This window comes from Triturus cristatus, chromosome 5_1 (genome assembly GCF_964204655.1).
Source record: "Triturus cristatus chromosome 5_1, aTriCri1.1, whole genome shotgun sequence".
NCBI classification, from domain to species: Eukaryota; Metazoa; Chordata; class Amphibia; order Caudata; family Salamandridae; genus Triturus; species Triturus cristatus.
Window position 1 is genome coordinate 103,145,860 of NC_140587.1, and position 12,195 is coordinate 103,158,054.

Below are 12,195 nucleotides of genomic sequence, written 5' to 3' on the forward strand. Positions count from 1 at the left end.
CAAGAAAAATGTACTTGGTATGCTCCCCCTCCCCTCGGATGCTTTGCTCCTCTTCGGCAAATCTGGTGATGGTGCATAGAGTCAAGAAAGTTAAATCAGGAGGCCAGGCTTTCTGCATGGCAGCCCCCCGCCTCTCTAATAAACTTCCATTGGATATTAGACATATAGATAACATTCTGCAGTTCAGAAAAAATATAAAAACCTGGCTCTATCCCCGGGTCTGCTCTCCATCTCCCTGCTAATTCCGTCTACCAGGGGCTATAGTTCTTTCCACACTCAGTTAGCATCTTAACATAGCGCCAGGTTACCCGTAGGTTGTCAGCTGCGCTTTATAAGCAACTGTAATAATAATAATATTGACTTGTCGTCCCCCATTGCCAATATCACACTTGTTAGGGGAGACTGCATGTTTTCTTCTCTCGCTGACAGGAAATCACATTAGACGAAGTAAGTGTTCGCTGTGGTTCTCCACGGCTACTGCTTAGAACTTCTCACTCCCCTCCCAGCACCCCACCTCACACCCACGACCACAGCAGCGACCATCTCATCCTTCTACTCGAAGAGGTACAAGTGCTTCTCCATAAAGCGACCATAGAGCCACTGTTCTCTCGCCAGTGGGGCAATAGGGTCTACTTTCTTTATTTCCGCCATCCCCAAGAAGCATGACACTCCCAGACCCATCTTGGACTTCAGACCCCTAAATAGCTAATCCTGTTAGAACATGTTCATATGGTCACACTCCAGGATGTAATTCCTCTGCTGTAAAACTGTGATTACATGGCAGCACTAGACCTCAAGGATGTCTCCTTTCACATCCCCGTCCATTGCACCCATAGGCGATGCCTCCGTTTAATGGTAAGTGATTATCGCTACCACTTGAAGGTACTCCTCTTTGGCGTCACCACTGCTCAAACGGTCTTCACAAAGTTACTAGCTGTAGTGGCTGCCCACCTGAGAAGTGGGCAGGGAGTAACTACTTTTCCCTCTACCTCTACAATTGACTGATCAAGAGCATAACCAAGCAATACTGTCCAGCAGACACCCAGACTACCATCTCACTCCTACACAGCCATGTGCTACCTACAGAAATATTACGGTACCCACTCCCCTTGTCATGACTTGCACCGAAGACATGGCATTTTACAATCCACCACCGTATTCTTCGCATGACGGAATACCTCCAAGTGGTGGACAACAACCTAGCCGACCTCCTCAGTAGGGACGCACCCACATGTGGGAAATCCACCCTCAAGTCCTATGCCGCTGTTTTCAATGTTGGGGCACGCCACTTATAGACCTGTTTGCTACCCCCAACAATGCAAAACGGCCAAACTTCACCTCCAGGTACCCTTACCCACAGTCCATGTGCAATGCTGTGTGAATGAATTGGTCAAGGATCTTTGACTACGCTTTTCCGACACTCCCACCCCTTCAATTCATGGTCTGGAACAGGCAGACCACTTCTCAGACCCTCATCCTCACAGCCCCCATCTTGGCAAGATAACCCTGGTACTTGGCACTCCTTGAGAGGTCAGTCCACCCCCACAAGAAGCTCTCCAACAGGTATGACCTCACCAGAGGTCCGGGCCAAATCAGACATCTTTACCCCAAACTGCTTACTCTAGCAATCTGGCTCATGAAGTTCTAGAGTTTGGCTACCTACAACTCCCTCAAGATTGAATGGACATCCTGGGGGAGTCGCGCAGGTCTACCACACAAGCCTGCTATGCAGCAAAGTGTAAGAGATTTGTACGTTATTGCATTATTAAACATCTGGATCCCCTGAAACCTGTTGTCTAGGATTTCATCGGTTATTTGTTTCCCCTGCAAAAGTAAGGACTTATCTGCACTTCAGTACGGCTCCATTTAGCCACATAAACGCTTAAATGCAACACAGGAACATTCCTCCCTCTTTTGCATATCAGTATTTACATCCTTCATAGGCGGCCTCAAGAGGGTCAGCCCCTTAGATTTTCTGTCTGCAAACTTATAGTTCTCAGTAGAATCATCAGACCACCTTCTTAGCATTTGCACTCTTGCCTTCTACAGTAGCATTCCTGAAAGGTAGCTTTTCTTGTAGCTATAACATCTCTCAGACCTTTTAGTGTGCTGAAAGCCATCACACTACACAAACCCTTAAGTCAGTTCATATCCAAAAAAAGCATCGCCAAATAGATAGTTAAAGGCATCCATAACTCTAAAAAAGCTCTGTTACCTCTAGGTCACACTTTACACACTAGAAGACCGCAACCATTGCTTACTTTGGGAAAAATGCTATTAGCTGATATATACCTAGTCAACCCCATGCACATTCACTAAACATTATTGTGAGAACATTTTGGCCAGACAAGTTTCCTGAGGAGCTGCGGTTGGCCAGAGAGACCTCAATATTCTATTGCAGAAATCTGAATCATCCACATGCGAGCTGCCGCATGTAGGTGAATACTGCTTTACAGTTTCTTAGTAGAACGTGTGTCTCCAGTAACAGGATTCGAACAGAAAATGTTACCCTGTACGCATCTGTTCGGTGCCTGTAGTTTCACATAAACCCGGCATCTTCCTAGGAATTGTGTGGGTCGATTACAGATTTCGGCCTTTACTAAATAGCCTTCTCTCCTGATGCAAATGTACAACATATTTTCTCTACTGGGCACTCCATTCTACACCCATCAGCTTCGTGAAGAACAATTGAACAATGGCGTCTGTGTCTCTGCGCTTTGCCAACTTAGGGGGCAGCACACTACATCTTGTGCATCACAAGACTTTCTTTGAAGAAAAACAACTTGTAATCGTCCGAGCCCAAGACTAAATGGTAGTAGTATGAAGCATATGTGAATGTACACCACGACAGACTATAAACAGATGCTTAGAGTGTAACTAATATTTCTTTACTGGGAGTGTGTCCAAAATGGTGGATGGGGGTGAGCAGATGAGCTCAGCCACCACTTTTGGCTCGACCGCCCATTTAAATACTTTCCAGTGGCACATAGATGTATATGGCCCGCCACAACTGGAGCGGAAGGCTATGCCATGACAGGCTCTAGTTGTGAATTGCCCGGGGAGGACAGGGCCTCTGCGCAAGCAGAGTGTTGCAGCCTTTTGCAAATGGTTGCTGTAGGGGCAGGGGGCATTTGAGATGACGGTCCACTGAGAGACAAGCTCACCCCTGACTTGAAGAGATGAGTGGTGCGGTGCTGCCTGGAAGTGTTGAGATGGCAGCTTTTGCGGAAGAGCGCGAGAGGCTGTGTTGGGCCTAGCACGCTCATCAAGCGTGCTTGGAGGAGGGGAAAGCAGCGAGGGGACTGTGGGAAGAGCCCGCTCTCAATCAGTTAGTGGTGACAAGAACTCATTGTGAGCCTAGTGCATGAAGGAGGATGACCATGTCCAATATAGGGCTAAAGCTCCTATCCTCGCCTCCTCTCCTCCCTGAGGGGCTGGCAGTGACAGACTACAGCCTGCCTAGAGTGGCATATTGAGATGCAAACCTGAGAGCTCATATCCCTTTCCTGTATGCCCTCTAAAAATAAGTCCTTCTTTGGTAGACTTCTAGCTTAAATAGATAAATCCAAAGAGTGGCCAGACACCACAGACAAACATACGCTGATGTCTGCCCCAGGGCGCAGATCCCCCAAATGCTGCAATGTCCCTCACAAAATCTTCCCCATCGAGTCTGATCGTGAACTCCAATCCCTGTCTATGTGTGTGACTGACAGACGTTAAAGCCTGTCCACAAGACGAAACATATGACCTGGCCTGCGGATGGTAAAGCCTTTTAGACTTTCACTAAACCGGACATAAATAGTCTGAGCTTGGACTGACGCGCGGGGTGGTGGCCGGGAGCAAGGGGCTCGTAGAGGCATGAAGGTTACTTTGAGTACTGTTCTTGTGCTCATCCCCTCTGTAAAGACAGCATGGAAAGTTTGCTGGCTCAATGCCAATATGTCAAACAGGCAGGAAATGACTCAAACACAGCAGCGGCAGAACCAGTTGGACTCCCTGCTTCACTGGTTTGGGGCAAGAGAGGTTGTCTATGTCCGAACCAGGAAATAAAATATGGATATGAAGCTATAAAGGTTTTCTATGATTGTTTAACAAATTGTAACACAAAGTGGAGGGCAGTGGTGTGATGGGAGGGAGACAGGCAGGAGAAAGATCAAGTCCAATCTTCGAGGGAGTACACCAATCGTGATGCACCCACAAAAGCAGTCAATTGCTCTACCATATACTTATGGTTAAAGTCCGGACACTTGGTGCAGAGGGGCAATCTGAAAGAGTCTTGGAAACATGTCGACCTTGTTTACCTCCAGGGAACCCACCTCTTGAGAGGCGATCAGGGTAGGATGAATCATAAGATGTATCCCAAGCATATCATTCCTTTGCTGCCACCAAACAAAGTTGGATAGAGATATTCATAAAACACAATCTCCCACTAACCCTTAATGAAGCTAAAGTTGATATAGAAAATCGCTACTTACTCAGTATAGGCATACTGTGTGGCCGTTTACTGACACTTGCTACAGTCAATGTCGCTAATGCTGTACAAGAAATGTATAAATACACTGAAGGGAGTTGCAAAAGGTGACCTCATCCTCTCAGGAGACCTCACCTTAGTATGGGACCAGAGAGTGATAGTCCATCAAGAAGAATTTGGCGGGCTGGTGCCTTCTTTAAAGAAAGCATTGAAACAGATGGGCTTAAGAGACACATAGAATACACATACTGCTCCCACATACACTGCTTACACTCACCCCAGGACTATGTTATTGTCAGCAGTGTCCTCATGGCCAGAGTACATACAGTGTAGATTGGCATACTAGCGGTCTCTGATCATTTCCCAATGCACATAGACATAAATATGGAAACTAAACCCTGCCGTTACTCATGGAGTATACACCCCTCACTTTTACGGCATCCAATTGCGTTTAAGAAGGTTAATAGCCAGCGAATGGATGACTATTTCAGTCTGAGTGAAGACCAGGAAAATCCTCGGAGGCTTTTAAAGCAGTAATACTTTGCAATATTGACACACATTAAACTCCTGCGCAAAATAGAAATACAATAATTGAAAGAGAGGGAAAAACTTACCCGCCCTTCTGTGCAACTAAACCATAAACCCATTGCTGCTTAAGGTCAATTATAAATCTACCACACAATAATTCCAAATTCGCAATATTCCACCTAAAAAGGCAAGAATACTATGAGATAAGAAGGAACGAGTATATGTCAAAGAAATGCATTCCAAGTCTGGAATGATACTAATTGACGATGATAAAAAAGGTAACAAATGTATAGATGTCTATGCCTCATTACATACCACCTACCATTGGAGCTGCAGTGGTATAGGGAAAACATTGAACTCTCCAACTTCACCCAAATTCAGGAAGAATTACCTAAAACTCATTTACAACAAGAAGTAAACACTGCAATAAAAACCCTAAAAAATGTATAAAGTTCCAGGATTTCACAGCGGCACTTCCTTGTTTGTGAGTGCCCCAGTCAGTAGAACACTTGGGGTCTGAATGAGGTTGCGGAAAAGAGAGGATTGACGTCCCTCCCCCTCGACCCCCCATTCACTACAATGAAGATTTTACATCTGCAGTGAGAGAAACAAACTCTGTGACTGGGAGGGTGTAAAATTATTTCTGACATGTATCACAAAAAAAACTCCCTAAACCTTGGAGCAATGAAAAAAAGAATTCTACATAGATGAACAAAAACAGCTAAGATATGCACAAATTAATCGGGAGACAAATCTCACACAAGCAGTGGGGCCATCCGAGGATATGTATGCCTTCTCTGCGTCCACCGAAAGATCGCCCCAAACTCATGCACTTTTAGAAGTTGGTTATTAATATCCTCAAGAAGATTCTGTGTTATTAACTCAACCCCCCCTCCCCCCTCCATCCCCCCCCCCCCCTCCCCACACACACACACTCTCAACAATGCTACTGGTTCTGAAGACTGAGGGGCAATAACAAACCAGGAATGGGTCATAACTTTGCCATGACAGGGACTGGCAACATTTACCATAGCGTTTAACTGCAAGAAGACTGCCACACCACCAATCTCCCTGGGTATCATAGAATCTGCAATGCAATGGCCATGGGGCTCTGTGCGATACTTAAGGGAACTCGGACTATAGGGAAGGATGATTTCTGTGAATGCACTGAATCCACCCCAACACAGGGTCCTTTAGAGATGTGGGGGCTCTACTGCCGGGATGTAAACATATGGTCTTGATGAGGTGGGGGAGGTACAGTTGCTCTGTTCTGTACCTTTGTTTTTTTTTTTCTTTCAATTTTCGGTCTAAAAGCGAGTGAAATAAAGACACTTGAGTGATAGTCTGTTAAGGTGTATCTGTCTGGGGAGCTAAGTTTTGAATTAATGCAGATAAATTGTTATAAGTGTCATAATTTTTATATATATCCAAGATGTATGTTGTGTTTTTTATGACCTCTTAGCACCAATGTTGACACATTGATAATTTTATTTCCTCCTTTAGATTTGAAAAGAATTTGGGATAATATCAACAAAATATGTGAGCGGTCTTGTGTAGACTTCTTTCTGCCTGAATTCGATGCCTCTGCGGCAAATCTGTCCACAGAGAAAGACGGTTTGGAGGACAAGGAGCCGTCCAGTTTCAAAGGAAGATGCAAGATTGTACAAATTGAGAAAGAAGTCCTCCCGTACCTCAATACTATCGAGGTGTGAGAGCTCTGCTCTGCCATTGTATTACTTGTGTGATTGCTTGAGTTTGAAAGCAAGAATAGCACGTTTGTGTAAAGTTCATCATAACCTTTCTGTTTTGAGGGGCCTTGTTTGATCAGTTGTCAAATAGATCTTCACAGCAGGGGCCACAAATCCAGATTTTAAGCCCTGCCCATTCCTCAGATGTGTAGGAGAAGTAACCATGAAACCCATTTGTGCAAAAGGCAGATCAAACCTCCCAATTGTATCATAATGTGATAATCTGTGTTCATTGTTGTATAAATGGATTATGCGTTGCATGCATGTGTTGCATGCATTACCGCTTGTGCTTTCCACTCTTTACCAAATTATGTGTACTTTATTTTCGGAGTTTGATTTAGTGTAGGGAACCATTATGTTGTGTAGAAAGCTATTGTGCATTGTAGAGAAGTATCTTGTGATCACTCATACTAAATAGTAGAAATTTAGATGCAGGCTCAGAGATTAAATTCACCATTTTCTGCAGAAACCTCAGGCCACTCAGCAGTTTATCAGGCCCATGAAGGAGATGGATTGGGTAAAGGCAGACCATGTTCCTTGTTCCTGTCCTTCGCTTCTATTTAATAAAAACCCCTCTGACCTCTTGCATGTTTTTGCCTAGCTAAATACTGTGTGGGGTCGATCCGCTGTTCCGCTGTGTTCCTCCAGAGGAGGGGTAGGAGATCAATTCATACCAGTGGGTCTTGCAGGGATTACACTATGCATAAGCCTACCATTTCTGGAGACGCCCTTCACTCGACACTTCTTGCAAACACTTGTATTTTCTGTTATCACAGAGGGAAAAGTCTTTACTGTCTGCACCCCCCCCCCCCCCTCCCCCAGGAAAAAGGCTATTACAACTGTCATTGGATCTTTGCTTTGTAACAAATTTATAATGCAGGAGAGGATCAAATCATTGACTTTGAGACAAGTTCTTTTGACCTTACAGAAGCATGGTTGGTTAGTCTACCAAGATCTCGAAAGTTCACAGCGGGGATCTTGATTTCCAGTTTCAAGGGGCTGCTTTTACTCTAATTGACTGGTGTTTGCAAAGATCATGGTTTATCAAGGCCAGTTCGACTTCTGCGCTGAAGAGAAGCCTACCTGTTAAAATCACCCAGTACCCACAGTTTTGGTGCCTGGTGTACCACACATTCTGTTGAAGAATCAAACAGTTTGTATTCCAGTCTGAAATTTGCCTAAACAAGAAGGGTATTAATATTAGCACTTTCAAATGTTACATTGCGTTGCTTATATTTGTCCAAGCTGAACAACTTTTTTTATGTTGCTGATTGTTAGTATTTTCCATGAATTATTATAAAATAAGTTCCCTATGAAGCCTTTTATTGCATACCAGCACAAGAATTCAATCTAGTTTAAACTTTCTAATGGTCTGTACATTTAAACCATTTCGTTCTTGTGATGTAAAATCCCTTTCTTCAAAGCTGTTTTTTTAGTAGTCATACTTCAGCAAAAAGAATTATTGTTTTTTCTGATCATTCTCTTTATACTATTTGTCAGTAGGGTAAGACAGCCTTTCAGGAGAAGCCATTCCCGCCAAAAGTGGTTTCTGAGTTTCATGTCCCAGACTCTCTCTTCCAGCTTCCTTTCCTCCACTTCATTGCTGATAAAGGTTTCATAGATAAGGCAAAAAAAGGGGTCTTTTAATGTGTATATCCTGTGTACAACTGAGTTTCATGAGAATGGCTATCTGATTATCTTTTGTTTTCAGTCAGTCCAAAAATAGGCTTTACAATGCAGACAATTTCATGATGAACCTATTTGGCAGTGAAACATTCTCATGAGTTGACTGAAAAATCTCCTTGTGAGGTCCTTAGCGTTGATTACTTAAGCGGTATAGCTCCTTCCTTCGCACTGTTGAGGGTGTTCCAATGCAATCTATTTGCCATGTTCATGCTGCAAATTAGGCCTATTTTAAATATTCATGAGTGGCTTGTTTCCCGACCAGGGCGACAGGATAAATTACTTCATCTCTTAAGGGCGGTACCGCCCCCAAGTTTAGAAATGTCTGCTGGCCTATCTGACTTCTTTAGCTTTGACAGGAAATGTTACAGCGGTTCCTATCAATCCATTTTAAGTTTAAAGGTCAACATGACGGAGTCGTACAGCAAACTTCAAAGTGGGATTTTCTTCTTTTTTTTTTTTAATGAAAAAACAGTGCCCTCCTAGCCATGGGTGTTCCCTCCCATGGCAAGGGGAGCATTGAACACTTCTCAATGCTCCTTACCACCAGGTTTTCCTGGCAGTGATGGGCACTGAAAATCAAATGTATGTCTGCCCATCTGAGTTAGGTGGGTGGACCTATAGCCAAGCCTCCGTCAGCCCTACTTCATCAGAGGGGTTTACCACTGTGGAGACTGAGTAGTCTCTGCCGTTGTCCGACATACAATTTTCCCGATTCTAAATTGGACAGGGAGAATCATGTTTGTGGGGGAAGGTACTCCGTCTCCATGAACATTTAAATAGGCTCCTTAATCTCCTCTTTAGTCTTTCTCAAAACAATAGTGCTATGGTTCGGGGTGCTGGCTTTCAGTCAAATCTTCAAAAGCGCAGAAAGGCTTTTGAGTCAGTGGATGTTTCTCTGGTGTACCCTTCGCCTTTCGGGCCTTGTATTGGGACTCATCCCATGGTTTTCAAGCCTCCTTTAAACCAGAACTTGTCCTAAATCAGCAAATGTTTAGGCTCATTCTGACATTTTTCTGAGTTACTTATCAACCTTACGGTGGCATTCTTCCTAAGGCGCCTTAATGCCCATTGCAAAATAAGAGTGCATTAGTGCATCCTTAACCTGAGATCAGGGCTAAGATGCACTCTGATTCCACCCTACCCTATGAAGTAGCCATCAGAATGTATGAACAAAGCTTTTAGCGGTTGGAGCCTATTGACTACTTGCACTATCTCCATAACTGATGTCAGTGAGGAATGTGTTAAGAGACTACTGGTGTCTCAGAAATTACATACCTTTCTATAGAGACGGGTATTGTAAAGACGTAATATGTGCCTCACACAACAATGCAAGAAGTCTGCACAATCAGTGAAACTGCCTCAGGTGAATGTCATCTTCTGTAGTAGGGGATCTCTGTGTATAGTCATAATCTAGTGAATAGTCCCGCCCATGTGCGCGGACCCCGGAGCAATAAAAAATAATCTCTAAAAGGTGACAAATCATGCAGACCTGCATACACCTTTAAGAGAGAATTTAATTTAAAGACAGATAATGCAGCCTATACCCACAGGCTACACTGTCCAGTACTTCAACTAGAATTCCACCAAAATCCACAAACAGCACTGCCTGTCCAGTTTTTCTCCACATAGGAAAAAACCCTGCCTCTACCAGCAAAAGCCTCTGGAATGATAGAGAGGAAGGAGTGGACAGACAAGCCCCATAGGCTGCCATTATGTGGCTTGGAACAGGATACTGTGCCTTTAAGAAAACTTTCCAGTTTTCCAGAACTTTTCCCAGAATGCCCAGCAGGTCCCATTTACTTTCAGTTCTTTTTTCCGGCTCCTGCTAGCAGGACCCTGGAGCATTGAGCTCTACCTTTTTCAAGGTTTTCATTGAGATTTTGGCAATTTTTGTCACTTTTTCTTGTGTTTAGTAGCTGGTACTGTCAACATGCCTGGCTTGTTCGACAAGTGCCCGGAATGTGGTCGAAAGAAGGCTAAAACTGACCCACACGAGGTGTGCATAGCTTGCCTTCCCCAGTCCCACGTGCCTGAAAGCTGTACCATCTGCCACTCGTTTTCAGCCAGAACCCTGAGGGACAGGATGAAGAGCAGGCTTCAAGCTCTGGAGGAGCGAAGACTGAAGGCACCAGGTGGGTCTGGAGGGGCTGATTTGGCCCATACTGAGGCCTCTGGGGGGCTCCCCAGGGGCAGGAAGACCAGTAAGCGCTCCCGCTCCCCGTCGACGTCGAGGGCGTCGACGGCGACGTCGAGGAGGATGACCACCGTCTGTTCGCCGTCTCCCCAGCGCTCTGGGGAGAAGCGGCGTCGACGATCGCCATCGAGGGACCTGAATAGGCCGCCGTCGACTACATCGGCGTCGTCGGCGACGACGCCGTCTTCGGCTGCGTCCAGCGGTCGACGTCGAGAGAAGACCCGGCGTCGGCGTTCGGCGTCGAGGGATCGCAGCTCGCCGTCGATGAAGAGAAGGAGATCGCCGTCGAGGCGAAGATCGCCGTCGAGGCGAAGATCGCCGTCGAAGCGGAGATCGCCGTCGAGGCGAAGGTCGCCGTCGAGGCGGTGTCGCCGTCGAGGCGGAGGTCGCCGTCGAGGCGAAGGTCGCCGTCGAGACAAAAGTCGACGCCGAGGAAGAGATCGACGCCGAGAAGATCGCCGTCGAGGCACAGGTCGACGTCGAGGCACAGGTCGACGTCGAGGAAGAGAGAGTCGCCGGGATCGGTGTACTCAGTGGTGTATACCCCGCCTCGGAGGTCTCCGTCGCCTCCTCCTCTCCCACCTCTGCCACCGCCTCCTCCACCACCGCCACCTCCTCCACCACCGTCTCCACCGCCTCCTCCGCGGCCGCGGACTCTGTCTCCGCCACCCCGGCCTCTGTTGCTGCCAAGCACTCCTGCGGGACCGCCGCCGGTCCCCCCGAGGTCGGTTTCCCTTCCACGGTACCCGACTCCGCCGCAGGGGACCCCGAAGCCACGACGCCCACGGTCGCCTGGACCAGCGAGACCGGCGGACAGGCCTAAGCCGAAGAGGTCGCGCTCCCGCTCTCACAGGAGGCGACGATCGCGGAGCCGAGGGCGATCCTCGTCAGACTCTAGACGACGCCGCAGAAGGTATAGGTCCAGGTCGCGCTCCTCGGACAGGGACCTTTCCCCGACGCTGTCGGACTCCCCGGGGACTAGGGTGTCGCCGGTGGACGACTTGGTCTCGTTCCAGGAGGTGCTGTTGCGAGGGGCTGCGAAGCTGAATATCACGGTGACGGTTCCAACACCCACGACGTCCGTGATATTTGAGACGCTTCATAAAAGACACTTGTCTCGCCCCCTCCTGCCTCTCGTGCCTGGACTGGTGGAACCAGCCTTGGAACTGTTCCTCACTCCCGCAACAGCGAAGGCCGCTCCGTCCAGGCTCATGAAGAAATATAGGGCCCCGGAGTCGGATCCGTCATTCTTGAGAGGGGACCCGAAGCCGGATTCGGTTATCGTGACGGCGGCGAGAAAACAACATGCGACCGCCCCGGCCTCCACGGTGCCACCGGACAAGGAAAGCCGCTGGCTGGACTCTGCGGGCAGGAAGGTGTGTGGTACCGCCGCCACCACGATGAAGGCGGCGAGTGCAGGGGCGTTGTTGGGCCGTTACGACTGGGCCCTGTGGGAATCCCTGCAGCAATATGCGGACCTCCTGCCACGAGACAAGAAGGAGGACTTCTTGGAGACGGTGCGCGAAGGCATGCTGGTTTCTAACCAAACGATCAGCGCAGCAGCGGAT

General features: G+C 47.1%; 1 protein-coding gene across 5 annotated transcripts in view; it reads left to right on the plus strand.

Annotated features, from left to right (window-relative positions):
- NUGGC (nuclear GTPase, germinal center associated) overlaps positions 1-12,195 on the plus strand; it is a 1,337,967-nt gene that overhangs the window by 1,083,933 nt on the left and 241,839 nt on the right. For all 5 annotated transcript variants that reach the window (XM_085604518.1, XM_085604516.1, XM_085604517.1 and 2 more), the window contains one exon: positions 6,503-6,705. In XM_085604518.1, the coding sequence (XP_085460644.1) occupies positions 6,503-6,705 (203 nt within the window). The remainder of the gene's footprint in view (positions 1-6,502; positions 6,706-12,195) is intronic.